The sequence below is a fragment of the Pogona vitticeps genome, chromosome 3, assembly GCF_051106095.1.
Source record: "Pogona vitticeps strain Pit_001003342236 chromosome 3, PviZW2.1, whole genome shotgun sequence".
In the NCBI taxonomy this organism is placed as follows: domain Eukaryota; kingdom Metazoa; phylum Chordata; class Lepidosauria; order Squamata; family Agamidae; genus Pogona; species Pogona vitticeps.
In genome coordinates, this window is record NC_135785.1 from 147142390 (window position 1) to 147162513 (window position 20124).

The 20124-nt window shown below is 41.8% G+C and overlaps 2 protein-coding genes across 3 annotated transcripts in view; one reads left to right on the plus strand and one right to left on the minus strand.

Annotated features, from left to right (window-relative positions):
• Positions 1–14466, plus strand: part of DCT (dopachrome tautomerase) — a 61798-nt gene extending 47332 nt beyond the window's left edge. The window contains exons 7-8 of the mRNA XM_020783559.3: positions 99–300; positions 1654–14466. Of these exons, the coding sequence (XP_020639218.3) occupies positions 99–300; positions 1654–1835 (384 nt within the window). The 3' untranslated portion in view covers positions 1836–14466. The remainder of the gene's footprint in view (positions 1–98; positions 301–1653) is intronic.
• GPC6 (glypican 6) overlaps positions 11623–20124 on the minus strand; it is a 999214-nt gene continuing 990712 nt past the window's right edge. For both annotated transcript variants that reach the window (XM_072994687.2, XM_072994686.2), the window contains one exon: positions 11623–19505. In XM_072994687.2, coding sequence (XP_072850788.2) covers positions 19303–19505 — 203 coding nt within the window. In that variant the 3' untranslated portion in view covers positions 11623–19302. The remainder of the gene's footprint in view (positions 19506–20124) is intronic.

Below are 20124 nucleotides of genomic sequence, written 5' to 3' on the forward strand. Positions count from 1 at the left end.
CTGACAGGCAAAACCTTTGCAGCGTGGTATAGCTAGTACCAAATGTTTATGCTGTGTCCTGTCATCCACCTCACCTATCCTCTGCATTGCAATTCCAGGTTCTCCATTCCTTTACTGATGCTATTTTTGATGAGTGGATGAAACGATTTCGCCCATCTGACAGTGCATGGCCTCAGGAGCTAGCACCCATTGGTCATAATCGGCTGTTCAACATGGTGCCTTTCTTCCCTCCCATCACCAATGAGGAACTGTTTTTAACTGCAGAACAACTTGGTTACAGCTATGCCATTGACCTGCCAGGTAGCACAGTTTTTCTGAATTGCAGTGCAGAGTTTACAACAACAATACACTGTCACCCCATATGCCAGGATGTTGTTCTTGTTGTTTGGTTGGTCTGTTTTCTAAACAAGCACTGCAGACATTTGAAGCTTTAAATGGAACAACTACAGCAACACAGCCCAAAATTGGTTGTTCCCCAAACCAACCAACCAACCCTATATGCCCATGGGTTCCATATGTGACAAGAGCAGGAGTCTCTGCAGAGAACAAAGTCCCAAGAAGTCTCTCTGATTCAAATGTGTCAGGGAAAACATATCTCGAGAAGACTCCGTCTTTCCAAGACTTGCCCAAGTATTGAAGAAAGTAGTTCCTGGAACAAAAATCTTCAAGGCCCCAAAAGAAAATTCGAGGACAGGTACAAATACAGACCATCCCAAAAAGCATTTGCCTTCCTGCTGTCACACCTACATACGGTACATGCATTGAAGTAGTGTAACAAAAATCACAGTGGTAATGGCCTAATTCTTGCACTCAGCGAGAAATACAGTGGACCCTCGACTTACAGATGGCTTGACTTACAGACTTTTCGAGTTACAGACTTCTCTGGCCGCAAAATTTAGGTGCAACTTGCAGCTGGAGAATCAACCTAAAGACCAGAAAAGAAACCAAAATGGAATAAAAATGGAACAAAAACAGCCGGTTACGGGATTAATCAGTTTTCAAAGCATTATAGGTCAATGGAGACTCGACCTACAGATTTTTCGACCTGCAGCCACCATTCCAACACGGATTAATTCCGTAAGTAGAGGGTCCACTGTAAAAGCTCCTTCCCTCTCCAACTTGCTCTCTCTTTGAAGTAAAATTTTTCAAGCACAGCCCCTTCCTAAGGATTCCCCTGGCCACCAGCCTGAATGAAACAGAGGTGGCACCAATTGTTGCTGTGATGCTATGACAGCTTCTTCCAGATAGAAAAAAACCATGAATGATATCACCTCCATCTAGCACAGTGGTTCCCAACCTTGGCTAACCCAGATGTTCTTGGACTGCAGTTCCAAGAAACCCTGGCCAGCACAGCACAGGCTGGGAACCACTGATCTAGCAAGCTATTTTGGGGAGATAAGAATTATAGCCCCACCACACTGGGAGAGCCGCAGGTTGGCAAAGATTTTCTTATGGCACTGACAACCTTTTACAAGCAAGGAAGTTAGGAGGCAAAGTTATCAGCAATGTATTTTCTTCAATTTTCACTCAAGCACAGGGGACTTGATCCACATTGGGGGGCTTTAGCTCTTTCATCCTTCATGCTGTTTTTCATCTGGCTGCAATCTGGTAGTTCACACTGGTGTGACTGACTTTGTTTTTCTGCCATTTCAGAATCCTCTGAGGAGGCTCGTGCTTGGGCACTTATGGTTGGATCCACCATCGGAGGTGCTCTGATAGCTTTAGTTGTGCTGGTCCTTCTGCTCCTTCTTTTCCAGCATAGGAGGCACAGGAAGGGATTCGAACCTCTCATGAACGCAAGGTTCAGTGTCAAGAAATACACTGAAGACCCCTAAAAAAGGTGGCTGAGTTCTGAAATGACTATATCCAGGAGCATATCCGGAGTAGTCAATTGGTCTGCATTTATCATTTGGTTGAGTTAGCAATACTATAGAAAGCAATATCTGGGCAGCTTAAATTTATATAACTATCTGAAATAAGTATCCATATCTTTTAGATTTGGAGCCATGATATACATCTTCACCCTTGAGAAGGATAACTGGCGATCCTAAGGGCAGACCTGAACTTCCAGTTTCTGAATGGCTGATTGATTCTCTCCCAGTGTAAAATGGTGTGCTCCTAAGTGGAAGAGAGTAATCCTCTGTTTGGCAGACATTTCTGAATCTTTGTGAGACTTAGCTGCCCACTCTTTCACTAGGGTTGCCTTAAAAGATTAGCTTTGCACAGGTTCTCTCAGATATCACAGGTGGAAACCAAGAGGGTTACTATAAATGCATAAATACACTGTGAGCTCTGATATATGTTTTCAGAATGTGCCTTGTCATAAATGCACTTAATGCTTTAGATTAGTGGCAGGCAAGTTGGGAGGGCCTGGGAGCAGGTTTCCCACACATTCCTGGTCCACCATGTAGGCCACCCACTATGGGCTGCCCTGCCCTGCTGAAAGTGGAAGTAGCTAGAAGCTTCTGTCCAGACTCAAAACCCTCCATATTTTTTTTGCTTTTCAAAATCAAGCTTTGGTTTAAATTATATCCCCCCCCCCACATTTTTTAAGGAGGAGCTCCAGAAGGCTCACTCATCCTGAACAACAACAAAATGGCTGACAGGTAGATGCTGCACATGGCCTACTGCCTGGATGTTTCCTACCCCTGTTGTAATTAATAACTGTAATAACTCTATCAAATCAATTCTGACTTGTGGAGACCCTTTCCAGAGTTTTCTAGGTAGATAAGAGACAGAAGTGATTTACCCTTCCTTTTTTCTATCCCTGCTTTAAGACCCACATAATCTCGATTTGAAAATCAGAAAGAGAGAGAAAAAAATATCTGGATGCCTGTTTACTTCTCCAGGTCTTTCAACATTTATTTAGCATCGTGTGCTAATTGTCGTATAGAACATGCCCACAATGTTTACAAAACACTTTCCTGAGTAAAACTGTGATCAGTACTGTTCATTTTCTACATATTTAGCCAAGGCTGATTGTTGATCATGTTGCATTTCACAAGCTGCATTTTGTGCTGCATTCTGATTACATGGATACGGATCCACAAATCCTTATGCGCAATTGTGGATTTTTATGTGTGACTGCACACATTCACCAAACAGGTTGTTACTCCTGTTATCTTTGACAACATCAGTTACCAGAGGAGATGTTAGATTCAGTGGGTTTGTCCAGTTCCATTCCTCTACAAAAGAGATAATCTTTTATCTTTCATTACATTTGTATCCCAACATTCTCCATCCATTTTGTCCTCGTAGCAGCTCTGTGCAAATAGATTTGGCTGTGAGATATTGGCTGAAATCTGGTTATCAGTTACACAAGTGGGGTAACTTTTAGAGAAAATTGCTATAAGTTAATAAATCCCTATTGGCAGCCAATTAATGATAAGTCTTGCAATTCTGTGTACAATAGATAATATCTATGGAAAAAACATTCTATCTTGTCACAATTTGCTTCCAAAATTTACACAGTTTGCACAACTACCCAACAAGATTTCAGCCATTGAATAGCTCAGAGTCACTGAGTGAGCTTCTCTGGGTCTGCTCTGCATTCTAATCACACTGTCTGTCAAAGCTAACACTCCCAACTTGTGTTCTGGAGATACATGGTCTTATTCAGCATGGACACAGCTTCAGGTGCTAGATTTTATATTGTTCAGTCATTTTTGTTTTTGGTTAAGTGAGACTCAGTTTCAGAGTTCATTATTTCGTATTGGCTCATAAATTGCTCCTTAAAGTCTCATAGCTCACTCTGGGACATTTGGTAAGAGAAAGAATAAAATGTTCCATTTACTCACAGTTCTGAACAAATAAAAATAGCATATTGTAGAAAAATGACTGGTTACAGGAACAGACCTTAACTAGCTATATGACTGCATAGTCAACATAACTAACAATATTACCCTAGACAAAAAAACATAACTATAATTGAAGACTGATTGAAAAAAGGAGGCAAAATACTTTTAAGTAGAGAGGCATGACTCTCTTCAAAATCAGAGGCAGAAAGGGAGCAAATGGTTACTGCTGGCTTGACTGACAGTCACCCCAATCCAGAAAAATCCTTCCCAGACAAACCTCTTAAGGGCAAAATATGAGGCTGAAAATAATTCCAACAGTTTTTGGTTATATGAGACTCAGTTTCAGAGTTCATTATATTTCTGCATGTCTCTTTCCATATACAGCTATTGATTACTAGATATTATGTTTCTTATCCAAAACTAATTGACTGCATAATTTCATTTACAGTACGTATTTTAAAGTCTAATGCAATTACTGGATTAAATCTTTAACTAACACACATTGAGCAGCTATCCATTATGGGACATTGTTTCCCAGCTCAAGAATCTCACCAGTCTGCTTCACCACTGAAATGTGGTTATGTCATTTAAAAAATACTTCTGCTTCTAGTTAAAGCTCTAAAAGGTGAATATGTTACCTTGATAATGTGAATGTAAATGATGATTAATCTACAGTATGTCTCCCAGCACCTTTCTTCACATAATTCCGATGCATTGGGTTGCAAGCAACATAGTAACTTGTAATAATGTTACATTTCAAAAGTAATGTAACAAGGGAAATGATGTTATCTTTGGCTTAATGGGTAATGTTTTCTAGTTATTTTTCAATGTTACTTTTAAAGGGCCATGTTAGGTATTTTATCAGGCATTTTGGCAGCCATTTCAAGTTTTACACCATTATCCTATCAATTCTAACATTTTTGGAGCTGCTCTGAAGTAATGAAAAGGTAAAAAAAACAAACATAATAAGCAACAAATCTTTAAAAACGTGTTAACACCTTAAGAATAATGACTTTTAAAACACAATTGCAAGTAACAGGAATTAGGAACTTTAATGAAAAACCTTTGCAGGCTCTGTTTCGTCCTCTCCTGTAATAAAGTTGATCATCCCAAAGGAAGCACAGATGGGGAGGGAAACTTCACTTTTAACAAGAAGGGAATTGCTTTAGGAAAGCAGGGGATGCCCTCCGGTGGCTTGCTTGAAAACAACATGGAGTTATACTAGGGAAGCCTTCCTCTGGTTTCTATATATCTATTTGTTTATCTATTTACCTGCAGTCAAAACTGAGAGCCAAGTGGCATGTTACACTTTTAAAAAATACATGCTTTTCCACATTCCTCTCCTTTCAAGAAAATGTGATACCCTTCAGTCTGGAATGGGACCCTGTGATGGTTTCTTGCCAAAAATTGCTCTCTCCCTGAGGTTTTCTTGCCCCATTTTTAGGCTGAGAATTTTCAGGTGCAAATCAAAATGCAGATTCCATCTGGAGCAGGAGCACATTCTAGATCAGAGAGCTATAGAACTGTTTTTCCTGAGGAATAAAAATGGCCACCCTAAGTGCATTTTTAAAAAAAGCTGAATTAAAAATACTTCCTTCCAAGTAAGGGTGCCAATCAAGGTGTTGCCAGAGCTATGAAATAAAATAAATGAAAAAGAAGTGGAAAAAAAATGAAGACACAGCACTCTCTTGCAGTGGCACACTTTGGACTCATGCGCTGGCGACAAAATTGTTCCAGCCCCTGGAGCGGAAGAACTTACCCAGCACAGAATCAAGCCAGTGGTCCTGGCTAGCCCCATATTGCTTGCACTGACTGGCAGCAATGAGTCTTTGGTGATTTGGGGCACTGGTTACTCAGGAGTTTTGGACTGCAACTCCCAGAAGCCTTCACCACCAACTGTGCTGGCTGGGGTTTCTGGGAGATGCAGTTCAAAAACATCCGAGTAACAAAGGTTAAGAACCACTGATTTGGGGGACTGAACCTGGGACCTTCTACAACAAAGTGCAAAGTGTGTGCTGTGCTACGAAGCTGTGGGACATCCCTTAAGACAGCCTGCAGGAGGGAAGAATGCCACACCACCCTGCGGGTCATTCCCACAAAGAGCTTTTCTTAGTACTGTACAGTGGTAAGACACATCCACCCGCTGCCTCTCTTGGCTTTTGAGTGTCAGGTCATGAATCCTTTTGCTCCCTTTTTGCACAGCCATTGATCTGTCCAGCAGCCAGAGCCAAATATCTCTGGCTGGCTGAGTGTGAGCAGCCACTTTTTAGAAATGAGCATATCAGCTGGTATTCAAATAGCTAACTATTGGATTGTGGAATAATGCCTTGCAAATAAAACAACATTCCTAGAAAGGTTAAGCAGGGCTGCAATGAGGGTAGAAAAGCTACAATTTGACCCCAGAGCACCAGAATTTAGACATTAAAATCTAGAGGTGCATCTGATGGCGAGCATTAGGAAAATAAATGGCAACACCTCCCACCGTATTCATTTCCCTTCTTTTTGAAAACATACATTTTCTGCTTGGGGAGCACCACATTCTCCTCCTCCTTTTTCACGAGGGGCTCAAACCCGTTCCTAACAGACAGAGTGGGTAGGAGACACTGTTGTCCATCCTAGGTGCCAAGATGAGCAGTTTACAGCTCTGGGGTCAAGCATGACCCCAGAATTGAGGCCAATGTTTTGGCTTGCACAATTAAAGTGACAGAACTTTTTGTTACAGTGGATGTCACCTATGAAATGCATGGATTTCTTCTTTCTAAGCTTAGGTCTGAAAAGTGGCTTTCTCTGGTGATTCTAGCAATAAAGTGCAAGTGCCATTGTGAGGAAACAGTGACAGAAAACATGGCCTACCTACTATGCCAATCCTGTCTCGATTAGAGGCAGAGCTTAGAAAAGTCACTTTCTTCAGTCTACAACTTCCAGAGTTATCTCAGCAAATACAGCCAGTGGGGAGTTCTGGGACATGTAGTCTAAAAATATCTGATGACGACTACTGGTGTTGGAAATAGTTAAAGATGTAGTATCGGAACCAATAATTCCCACTCCTTATGGAGCCCCCAGTTGGCTGGATTGCACACGGCTGCTATTTGTTTGTTGCACTGGTATTTTTGCTGAACAGAAGTCTCAGTCTCAGCTTTGTGCAGTGATTTTCTGTGCCTATATGCCTTGCCCATTCAAACATACAGGAACCAAATACAGTATGTCATACTCTGGTAACTACCACGAAACAGCCCCCCTCAAGTAAAAGGAGCAGCATCATTGTCAGGATGTTGAATTGTAAGCTCTTGGTAGGGGACGTTCTGCATGTGGTGTTTGGCCTTCAAAACAAGTCCTGTGCGTGCAGATGTGGTGACCTACTCTGTATCCTTGTTTTGTTCTGTTTTAATTTAATATATTCAATGATTTGAAATGCTTGGTTTAACCGCCTTGTACTCCCCACCAAGAGATTGTGCTGCAGGCTGATTAACAAATTAGATTATGAATTCCAAGAGAGTTTATTGTTAATTTAATTGAAACCTATAGTGACTTAATTAGCATCTTTCAGTTTCTCTCTCACCACTTAGGGTTATCTGAGGTACTGTGCAGCTCTCAAAACAACGTGCTTGAAAGTAAACCCCATTCATTTCAATGGCAGTTGCCTCCATCTTAGATTCTAGCTTCTCTTATGCTAGCATGTGGAGGAATGCAGGATGCCAATAAGAATCATTTAAGGAAGACATTTTCCCTCCCCTCTTTTTGACACCACTCTGGGGGCTTAATGTGTGTGGAAAGTCAGTTGTCAGTAATTATCATCATCACACTGATGATATGGAGAAAATTGCTAGGTGAGAATTTCATTCCAAAAATAATGAAAATTTACCACAATTCACTGTTAATATCACACCCAAGATAAAAAGAACTTGAGAGTTAAAAAGTGTGGATGTGGGAGATACCTACTGGCAGCTTCCTACATCTAGGCTCAGTATGGACAGAGCCTGACTCTTAAAAGGCCATGTCTGAATATTTCTGTGTTGAACCAGGTTAGTGTTAACTTACACCAGCCATCTCATTTTTCATAAGTGGCTCTTCATCTTTGTCATCTGTATGATATGATGTGTCTCCCTCCATGCTGGAAATAGCTGTACCCACTGGATTTGGCCACATCATATATGTTCCACATTTTTGAGGGCCGAAGGAACCTAAAAAATGCAGGCAGATGGACAGGCGGAAGAGCAGGTATGCCCACATGCCCACCTGCTCTTCCGCCTGTCCATCTGCCTGCCCGCATTCCTGCCCACCCGCACGCAGAGGCACACGCGCAGGCTGAAGGGAATGGACCTGAGCTTGTCTGAGCCTGCAATGCTTGCTGGGCCAAATAAAAAGGCAAGGTGAGCTGGATGTGGCCCACAGGCTGGATGTGGTCCATGGGTCGCAGCTTGGAGACCCCTGCTCTATGCAATTGACTCAACATATCCAATCAACCCAGATGGAAGTCCCATTGTACTCAATGTGGCTGATTTTAACCTGTGACCATGGCTATACATTCCACCCCTGCACAACACCATTTCTCAACCCTTTGGGAAATCAGAGCAAAATTACCATCCTGGCCAAGAGGCTTAACCTCTCAGTCAAGCTAGGAAAGAAATGTTAGTGTGGTAATTGGACTATCAGTCTGATTTTGCTTTAGTCCCCATTGGGACTAAAGCGGCTTGGCTTTTACACAAGGGGTTCTCTGGGCAAAGAGAGATCACAGCAGGCAAGGTGACTTCTTTTGATCTCCCTCATCTTACAGCAGTGTGACTTGTGAAATAAAATGTATACTAAGAATCTCTTTTAGCTGCAGATATGATAGTTCACTCTTGGCAATGTCGTTTGCAGTCAAGGATCAAAGCAGTGATATACAACTCAGCCAAATGATGCCCAGATGACATTGTAAGGTTTAAGGTCTCATGCTTGTTAGACAGACCTTTAACAAAATCAAGCTGATCTTCCTGGGCTACTTCAATTTCCCACCATACATTTTATAAAAGACTGTGAGATGTGACAGAACCTACGACAGCATGGCAGATAAGGTAAGTCTACAATAACTAGCCTGCCAATATGTCTCTGAGTTAGGTAAACATCATGATGATCTTGAAGAGTGACTATCAAGGTCAACTCTTTTCTGGTGCCTAGGAGGGCATTCTTACTTGCCACAATCAACAAGAAAACTTTAATCAGAAACTGGACTTCCGGTGCAATGATGCCTTCCTTCCTCATAGGATGCCTACTGTAGGAGCTACGTCAGGTGCCTCCCTTTCATGTCCTCAAAAAGCTATTTAAAACAGAGCTGTTTAGAGAGGCTTTTGGAGGAAGGAGGAGTGAAATGCTTTATTTATTGGATGTCCCAAAACTGATGCTAGCCACCTGTCTAGTCTTGTTTGTGGTAGTTTATTATCTTGTAGTAATTTTATTTTATGTTTCTTTATATATGTTGCTGTATACCACCCAGGATATTGAGGTGATGATTGTGAGATGGCCAGTTAATCCATCCATCCATCCATCCATCCATCCATCCATCCATCCATCCATCCATCCATCCATCCATCCATCCATCCATCCAACAAACAAACAAAAACAAACAAACAAACAAACAAACACATTGAGGAGAAGAGTCAGGAGGTCATGTCCGTGGTCAAACTCCTTCAACTCCTTTCAGAAGTGACCACAATAAATTTTGTAAGATGTGAAAATCCCATGCTATTCCAGGACCTTCTGTTAGACTTCCTTCTCAGATCTCCCACTGGGCTATCAAATATATATCAAACTGACTCATGACTTTCAGCTTTTCTCTAGCAATACAAGTCATCACCAAAGTTATTCTAGTTGTTTGTGCTCTTCATCATCTAAAGAAAAAAGCATAATCACAAATATTAATGAGATCAACATAGCAAGCAAGCATGTCTAAGTAGAATGGAAAAGCTGTTCGCCTTACAGTTTGTTGGCTGATGTTTATTTTTCATCTCGGTGTGTGCACTTGATTGCCTACCGTATGGGCCAGATATATCTCATCTTTGTTTCTGAAAGGGTACATTTAACAGATTTTCCGGGTTTAGAAAACATCAGGTTCTGATCAAATCTATATATTTGTACCATCAGCCAAAAGGATTGTGTATCTGTAAATGTCATTTGTATGGATTTATTTTCAAAAGGATATAGGACATTCATTGAAGGTATCTTTTTGTTTCTTTCCATATGCACTGAGAAAATGTCTTTTCTCTTTTTTTAAAGTAGAAAGCTGTTCAGGTTTTATTTTTTCCAATGTGCATAAGGAAAACACAGTATGCAATGCAACAGCATTAGTAAAAATACATGTTTCTGCTACCCACACAAATTGTGTGGAATTTCATCATCAACTGCTATTTGTTCCATTACCAATGCAGGAAGCCTCTAGACAGATTGTAAGTTGTTGTACGGATTATTGTTTCTGTGATGGAACAGAAATAGCTTCTCCTCTGCTGCTAACTGGGGCACTGTACTCTTACCCTTGATTTCCCCTTGATTACTGGGTAACAATTCGAACAATAGATGAAGAGTCACTGCTCATTGCTTACTCTCTGTTCCTAACTATAACTGTTTCCCCCCAAACCCATACAAGCAAACAGAATGCTGACATAGATGGACCACTTACATGCAGTTTTTGGTCTAATCTCAAAGGAAACTCACTTTTAAGAAACAGCGGATAACTGCACATGAGAGCATCTGAGAAAATGCACCCTATCCTCCTTCCTTCTTTTCTTCTTTTTTTTTTGTCTAGCATTTCTTTTTTTTAAAAAAATAGGCAGGTGTAATGGTAAGGATAGTGTAACTTTTCACAATGAGGCACAACAGGAGTCACCTTGTAACGAATCCATGTTCACTGAAGCCTGTGCTATCCATGTTTTTGAGGACTGGTTTCAGACAGTTTTGATGTGCTACAAAAATCTGATTGGCCAGAAATCATAGTGGCGCACAAAAAACAAAGATGTAAAGCTGAGGCAATGATCATTCCACAATAGCACTTTCAAGACAGGGTGCTATTATTTCTAGCACCATTTCTAGAAAGTGGTTGATGGTAGTTACTGATGCTGGAATCTCTGCTAGCATAGTGCCGAAATTCTGAAGAAAGTTCCCAGAGAGATCAGCCTGGCAATGGAGCTAGTTGGTGGAACCCAGAGAAGGTCAGCCGAGAGGTAGCTGCACCCCCCTCCCCAAATTAAGAGTCCTTTGATTTTGGCTAAAAGAGATATTCTGAGCACAGTGGCTTAGCCTGGCCCCCATAGTTTTCCTAATAAGCCCACCATCACCTAATGAAGTTTCATTTGGAAGTGCCCCACAGTATGTTGTCTCAGGGGCTGATTCTCCAATTAAATAATGGTAGAATCACCATATACTTTCACAGTGTGGACACTTCACTCTTAAAAGCATCACAACATATGATTAGTAATTTAAGATGACCATCATTATAACCTGCTCTTTCTCTAGAAAAACAAGAGCAACTTTAATGGGTTTTCAGTGGTGTCTCACAAATATATTGATAAGGTCACATCTCCTCACCTTCATTCAGTAAGATTCTACAGTAACATAACTCATGTGGTATTCCCTCGGATTTCCAATGTGCTGCCCCCGTCATTGCACGCTTGCTAGAACAACCTTACCACAACACTAACACAGATTTTGTTTGCTATAAGTCATCATAAAGATGAGAAGTTCTGCATTACGGTACAGAAATAACTCAGTATTTCCAGTTAGATAAACAGTTATTATAAGCAGAGAAACTGTAAAGCAAGGCACTTCAAATGATATAGAAACTTGTCTTTAGAAGCACCAGGTTTTAAAATTTTTATTTCCTCACTCCAAAATTCAACACGCTCTGTAGATTTAATAACTCCTTCACATTCCAAGACAACGTGAGGCATGAAAAAGAGACAATTCAAGCTTTAGGGAATATTTGAGAGCTTTGTGTACATCTTGGACAAGGTGACGATCACCACGCCTACTGTGCAGAAATAAACGGAGAAGTATGATTGGACAAATTCATCCCTGATTTAAATCACACACTAATATGCAAACTATGACCAAAACATAAGAAATGGAGGCATGTTAACTTTCATTTTACTTAGCACACTTTGGATACATCAGTTTCAGGATGGCGAGGTGGAACCATGACTATTGTGCAGTATCTGGCATCTCCATCAAAGCTGTCATGAGTGAGTGCCATCCTGAATCAGTTAAAAACAACAACAAGCCTCTCTGGAAAAAAATTAGTACAGTGATGCATTCCTCAGTTAATCAACATGTATTCTCTTCAGGCTCCATGGTTCAAACCAGATGGTACAGTAGCCCATTATTAAAACAGGGAATTCCTTACGTGCTCAAAGATGACTGATTGTCATAGCGGAAACTTTTCTCCTCTCCCATAGCTGTCCAATTAGCTTGCTCTATTTAGTGATAGGTCATTGGGAGGTGAATGAGGGCTTTGTTTGCAAGTGATATTCAGGCATAAAGCTTGGAGGGAGTTAATGCTGCTAGATCACCAAAACACTTTCAGCTTCTAATGATGTGCTAGCTGCATCATCTAGTTTAACCCTTAACATACAACTACACTACTGTCTTTCCTTATTAATAGTAGAATTGAAACAATAAATTAATGTAACAGTATGAGAGCTATTTCAATATAGTTGGATGCCATATATCTGTACTGATGTCTGTGGAAAGAAACCTTCCATGGAAATCAGATGAAGTGGTGTCTTTCTGCATCAGCCTTACCACCTTTTAGGGCCTGATCATGATAGCAGAGAAAGCAACCGCACAAATCACCCACTTCCAGCTGGAATGAGACTGATCCACAGGGAAGCACTTCTCATGTAAATCTAGTAAATAAGCATTTTGCTGTAAAGTAGGCTGTAAAAATAACAGCCCTAAAAAAGTTTTCTGTCAGAACTCCTGGATGGTGGATGGTGGATGTACTCTAGCCCCCAGCCCCCTCCCAACTAAGATGTGCATCTGAGGTTAGTTAAGCAGGGAAAACACCTATCTGGTACTGGCACTATAAAGTAAATATCCTGATTGTCCAAATGTGGATAAAGTCTGATATAAATGGAAAACTACTGGAGAACAATTCCACAAGCCCTTCCTACATGTATCAGTAGGACTAACAGATATTTTAGATGTAGGCAGTTCATATGCCCAAGGCTTGTGTCTTTAGGTTCATCTAGATGGCCCAATTTCTCCCCCTCCATCCACTTGGAGCTGAAAGGGCACAGATTGGAGACGGGCATAAACTGCCAGTTTGTTTCTTGACTGAACAGGTGTCTGGCAGTTCTCAGCCCTGCTTCCTCCAGTAGGCACCCACTCAGAGGCAGCTCCTTGGCTTTCCTGTCTCGTTTCCTCTGGACACTGCCCCCGAGTAGGTGCCCACCAGAGAAGGCGGGGCTGGGAACCCCCCAAACACCTGTTCAGCTGAGAAACGAACTAGCATAATCCAGCAGTTCAGTGGTTTGTGCCCATCTCCAGTGCAGATCTTATTGGGATTTCTGTCCACACTTAATTTGTTAAAACCCCACTTCTCATTTAAGAAATCCAGCTCTTCTAGAATTGTTTCTAGGACATTTCAAAATGCTTGAAGAAACGTTTCTAAGACGATATTCTTTTCTGGGTTTTGTTTGTTTTCTATAGTCGTTCAGTGTTTAAATTGAAAACCTTTCCCTTTGCAGTTTTGAGAGAGGGATAAGCCTTGCTTCTAAGCACATGGCTTTCTTTGCTCATGGAGTGACTTGGTTTGGGGAGGAAGGGAAGCCCATGAAGTTTGGCAGTCTGAGCCAGCCAGTCTGCTAAGAGACACTTCTTGGGGAATACCCTTTTGACTTAAGCAGCATGGACCCTCCGAGCACCAAAGTGTTTTTGTTTACCTAACAGGAGTCTGTCAATTCTGCTTTGTTTTCTTTCCAGCGTTATCTCTGGGGCTACTGAGCTGTTGTTTTACATCTTTGTATGAATTTTCATTCTAACCTTCATGTTAGAGCCTTTTTAGATATACACGAAGCTGAGGAGTCCTTTCTTACCACCTGCACTGTGCCTCAGTATGAAGTGAAACAAACAAACAAATGATTAACCAACCAGTCATCTACAGGAGGTTCTGTGAAAAACATAGAAAGCCAGAGTTTTGTCTCTCTTTGTCGCTGTGGATAGTGACATAACATTTGCATAAGCAGGATTGCAAGAAAAGTACTGTATATCATCAGTGCACAACCAGGTACACATTTAGGATCAAATGTTCCATCTAGATGAGCCCTAAATCCGCTGACCACTAGATAGGGTCTGAACAAGGACATACAGGGTAATATTTTATGCTTATAGTACAATATAATTTGGTGACAGTGAAATGCATTTCTGTCTTAAGAATATCTCTCTACATTAGCAACAACCTGCTGGCTACAGTTTGTCCACCTGTGGTCTAAGGCCGTGGTTTCCAAACTTGAATAATCAGGTATTCTTGGACTAAAACTCCCAGAAGCCTTCACCACCAGTTGCACTGGCCAGAATTTCTGGGAGCCTTCGTCTAAGAACCTGGGGACACAAGGTTGGGAAGCACTGGCCTAAATGACAATAAGAATGTGTCTCTAGAGAAATTTGTCTGTGTAAATGAAGATACAAGTTCCAGATGAAATTGGTGACTGCTGATGTATGTTGTAGAATGAGTTGAAGATGACATGAACCTATAGGTCAGTGGTGGCGAACCTTTTTAGGCTTGCGTGCCCAAACTGGGAAATAAAAACAAAAAACAGTGGCAGCGGCAGACCTGGTAGACCCGGAACCAGAAGTGGCAGTGGAAGGGGGAACCCCAGCATGGAGGTGTCTCAAGACCCCTCCGCTGCCAACACCAGTTGCTCCGGATCCACCTGCTGAAGTGCCAAACCTCCTGAGGTTTGGCTGTGTGGGGGAGCAGGGGGGAGTAGTGATCTGGCGACCCATGGCTCGTGTCCCAGCAGAAAGGGCTCCGCATGCCAACTGTGGCACGCGTGCCATAGGTCCGCCATCACTGCTATAGGCTAAGGTGTATGTAACTACTGACACAGAAAACGACACATTCTGAGGCAAGTCTCAGCCACTAGCTGTAGTACATAAAGGCCCTACTGATTGCATTGATGGCTTCTTTTCTGGCCATGGCCTGGGTCTATTAAAGGAGTCATCATAACTCAGTCATGATGGATGTGAGGAGAGGACTTTCAAATCCTTGCAGTGAATAAGGATAGAGACTAACAGGTAGGCGGCAGCAGCATGGTGCAAACTATGATGGTTACTAAGGTATCTGGGTCCTGGAATAAGGACAGTGAAGCAGCAGGGAAGCATAAGAGCAGTGAGCAGCTAATCTGACCAATTGCTCTATTGGCCAAGAGTGTATTAAAGGAAGCATGTGGATTCACAGGTGTATGTTGTTTCAGCCTTTGTGTTGAAGGGGTAGCATTCTCAGAGGTATGCTTTGGCAATGCAAGCACATCTCATGATAGATGTCTTGCTACCTTTGTGGCTGGGCGAAGATGAGATCCTTGGAGCTGAATGCATTTCTGGGAAAGGAGCCACTATTTGAATATGTTGACATTCTGGAGCAGGAAGGTGTGTGCTGTTGAAAGAAACAGGGGCTGCTCTCCTGTCATGTAGACATTTATGTAGGAGAGAGTTCTCAAATCAACACAATATCCTTGAGCTCTTAGGACCCCTTCACTGCAGACGTTCCAGGATCTCCATCCTGGTCTGTGGGAACCATTTCTATGTTGAACAATGTGGAAGAGCTGTTGTCATGCTAGATGTGTGGGACAACAACTGTAATCCCTTACCATAACAATCATGGCTGAGGCATCTGGGAAATGATGTTAGAAACATCTGGAAGACCAAAGCTTTCCTATTCTCAGTGTAGAGAGCATCCATGGCTCCATTTGTAGCTGCCAAGGGAATACAGATGTGTGTACATGGCTTTCCATGGAATGGGCAGACAGCTGCATGACAACAGTTTTCATTATTTACAGCTATGGCTGTGTGGAGAGTTTGCCATAGGAATGCTGCTTTGTTACATCCCTATGTCTCACATTTTTCTGATGCTCTGCTGCCAAGTGGTGGGAGTCGAATCATGTGGTGTTTGAAGCACTGAATACAAATGTGGTCATATCTCAATTTGATCATGGAGGAAACTCAAAACTACGAAACCATTGTTCTGAAATATATGCTCTTGGTAGCATTTCTCTCTAAAAATGTATTGTATACACATGTCTTGGGCGGGTGGGTATCAGTCAAATGAGCACAAATAATGAATATGGTTTAGTTTTAATAACCGAGGGAAGATAACTTGGTGGAAAACATGTTATAGTGTCAGCTATATCCTTTGCCTTAGCACTTTTGCCAGGTGAAGAGATTACAGCTCAGTAGACCAGTGTATGCACAGACAAGAACCCAGGCTTAATCCCTGATATCTTCAGGTCCAGAAATAGCTTCTGAATGAGATCTTGGGGAGTTGCTGCCAGTCAGGCAGTGTGCAGAAACTGGCCTCTCAGTCTGATTCGATTCAGCACAGTCCGTTACAGCCACAGTCTCAGTCAGAGAGGCTGAGTAAGTGGGGCAAGGGTATAAAACCGCCCATCTGGAGAAAGTCAGCCGTGCTCAAGTCCTCTTGAAAAGAATGGGACTCTCTTACACAGGCTACACACCACCAGCAGCCACTTTCCCAGAAATTGGACTGAATTGTATCAAAAGATGACTTTGTGCAATGGGGTGATGTTCAGTCAAAAATGTGCCTGTAAACATGTGATTTTAAATCATCATCATCATCATCAAGAAGAAAAATTGTATCTAACTCTGGATCGAACTGACACATTTGGATTTTAGAACATGTTAAATCATGAAAAAGAGGAATCCCTCTGCCTTTGAGAATTAACATTTTGGATTTTTCTTTTCCTGTTTGACACAGTATATAATCATTAGCAGTATGTATGATTCATGTTAGGGGAAGGAGGTGTAAAAGTGCATAAGTATATTTATACATTTGTGCTGTGAGCTTACTACTTTCATTACTAAATTGACAGCTAATTATAATTAGATGACAAAAGCCATTATTTTGAAATGTGTACAGTTTACATGGTCATTGCCTTCAAGGCAACAGGAGTGGCTTCCTTGAAAATGTTTAACTAACTGCTTCTTTTATGAACACTAGAAGGGTCATCAAAACAAGGCTGTCTCATCTGAACCACTCCTTTTTTGACTAGGCTGGTTTAGGTAGTAGGGACCTCGCTTATGCCTGGGTGCTCATGGATAGAGATCCCCTGGGTGGGAACCCACCTGCCTCTCTACACTTGGGTGTAGAGGGATTCAGACAGAAATCCCTTTTCCCTCAGTTAGACATTCCTCATGTTAAGGCTTAGCAGCTAGGCACAAAGTTCGTGCCATGCACTGGGATGTCCTTCAGTACCTCACCTTGCATCAAGCAGAAGTGTCTTAGAGCTCTCTCTATTCCTGGTACCCAAGCTATTCATAGCAGGAGAAGTTTTGATACCACATACTGAGGCTACTGAACATCAGCTACTGGATAGTTGGCAGTAGCATGCAGGAGGGTCACAAGCAGCATAACAAGGGAGAGAGAAGTTTACACTAATATCCTATGAGACCAGATCACAACCCTGGGCTTATGTACATTCTTTCACATCCCATAACCATAGAGGCAGTTAGACAGACGTTTGATGAAAGCACCTAAAAGTACATTTTTCCTCTTATGAAGTCACATCATTCCATGTTTTTTCATGTCTGAATTGTTTATGCATGAACAAATGCACAGACATGAAGGAGGGCTAACATCCCTCTCCCATTTTGAATTTCCATAAAGAAATGGACATCTGAAAGCACAATAAATTATCTTCTTTGATCCTTCCATCTGCCAATCATGAAAGGACACCTTCTCCTAAGCAGCACAAAAAAGATAAAAGCTGGTTGACAAAACATTTCCCCCCTACAAATATGTGTCAACCCTGAGCTTGTAATTAAGAAGTTAAAATCTGTGATATACTGTATATATATATATATATATATAAAAATAGATGGTCATACTAAGACTAAAAAAGTGAAAGAAATTTTGCATGTTGATAATATATATATATATAAGTTGTGTCAACACTTTAGCAACAGAGTTCCCTTCTGATACAGAAACTGATATAAAGGATGCCATTTCTGTGCAAAAACTAACATAGGAATCCAGTTACCGTTATCATTTCCTTTGAAAACAATTTTGGCTTGGTAATGAACACAATTGCTGCCAAACAAGCAGCTAAAGGAAAAAAAAGACCTTTGTCCCACTGTCATAAAGACCTGAATTTAAAAAGTTTAAAGAATTGTTAAGACTTCACCACGAACAGATGATGCTGGACAACCTGGTGGACTCCTGTGTCAATCACATACCATGGATAAAAAGTAAAGCAATTAGGAGGCATTGTTAGAATTCAAAGGAGACATGGGCTAAATGAGGTTTCTGAGGAATTATGTTATACTGTTACTAATAGTTTTCCTATTTTGTTTCAAACCTAAGGGCAAAGATTCTGTTTATGGCCAACAGAGCCCAAAGCATACATTTGTTTATGGCTGGCTCAAGATGTTTTGCTGCATGAGGCAAAAGCAAGATAGTGCCTCCCTCTTTTATTCTATGTACAGAAGCAGCTGGGCTGGCAGTTGGTTTTTATTACGGCACTGATGATGGGACAGAGTCTTCCATTATACCCAAGGACTGCTGATGAATGTAGGGGGTGCTGGCCAGGCAGTGAGGTGCAGCCATTTCTGTCCTCCAACTGTGGGGAATGTCTGGGAGGCTCAGGAAGAATGGACTTGTGTCTGCCCCATGCTGCACCCCGTATCAGTGGCTAGAGGCAATGGTCTTATTCTATATAATGGCAGGGCCAGTCTTTGACTGGTTTCTGTGTTACAAAACAGAAGACAAAACTCAAAGATATTCCCTCAGTGCTCAACAGCATTGTGGTGACCTGACATGCAATATGGAAGCATCCTGGAAAAGAAGCTTCACCTCTTCCTTGGGTTTTGTATGTTATTTGTTGGGCCTTGGGCTTTGCTTGATTTTGAATAACACACCTTTGTTTCTCTTCTCTTTTTCTGTCATGGAAAACCACTCCTTGTACACTAAATAACAACTCCCCCCCCCCTCTTCCTGCAGCATAAAAGCAAATTAAGCTTCAAAAATTTCTCCTGTAATAAAAATTGTGAGAAAGAGATCTCTGAGGCATGGACATTGTCTTCACAGCTATCTGAAAAAAAGGAGGGAAAACAGTCCACTCTGACACCTGGTACTCTTTGGGAAAGCACAAAGGGGGAGCAGGCTGCTCTCTTCTGGTAGAAAACAGTATGTCTTTGTGGCACGGTCCATGGTCCAAGAGCGTAAGAAAAGGAGAAAGTTGGCTGTGTTGTTCTATTTCTTCCTCAATAGCTAAAAGACAGTCACCACTAGTCAGAACCAGGATTATCTGCACTGTCTTTGCAACAGGAGGACCAGGCAGACGAGAAGCCATGTGAGCCCTGATTGGCTAGGATGGCTTGCTGAAGAGTCCACTTCCCTTCGGTCTGAGTCGACGAGGGGGGCTTCTGTGGTGACAAATTCAAATTCAGTTGGGCAAATGTCATCAGTGCAACCGCTCCCACTTCCTGAGCCACTGGTCTCTTCACCTGCAGGAAGTGTGAAGAGGAAGAAGAGCAGAGAAAGGGGATGAGAGAAAAGCACGTGTTATTTTTCACCTATGTTGGCTCCCAAAGGTACAGATATTTTAGATCCTGAAACAAGAAACTGGAGCTTGGGACAAGTTACTTTTTTTCCAAAATCACCTGACCAGTGAGTCTTGAAAAAGGTAGTTTTCCAGAACTCTAGCGTAGTAGTTCTCAGCTTTGGGTAACCCAGATGTTCTTGGACTACAACTCCCAAAAACCTCAAGCAGCACAGCTGATGGTGAAGGGTTCTGGGAATTGCAGTCCAAAAACACCTGGGTTACCCAAAGTTGGGAACCACTGGTCTAGCACATTGATGATGTCACAGAAAATGGACCAGCCATAAAGCAAATACTCTCATACTTTCCTCAAGATATGAGAGCTACTGCGGTGTGGATCCTCAGTGCACTCACTGGGTTATGTAAGAGGACAATGTCCTAAAGGTGTGATGCTGGTGTGGGGAAAAGCTACAATGACATTTTTCTCTCACACAGCTAAGGATCTCTTGTGTGTGTAGTTGGTGGGGAAATCAAACGTGTTTTCCATGCCTTTACGTGGAAGTGAAAGAGGCTTAAAGTGCTCA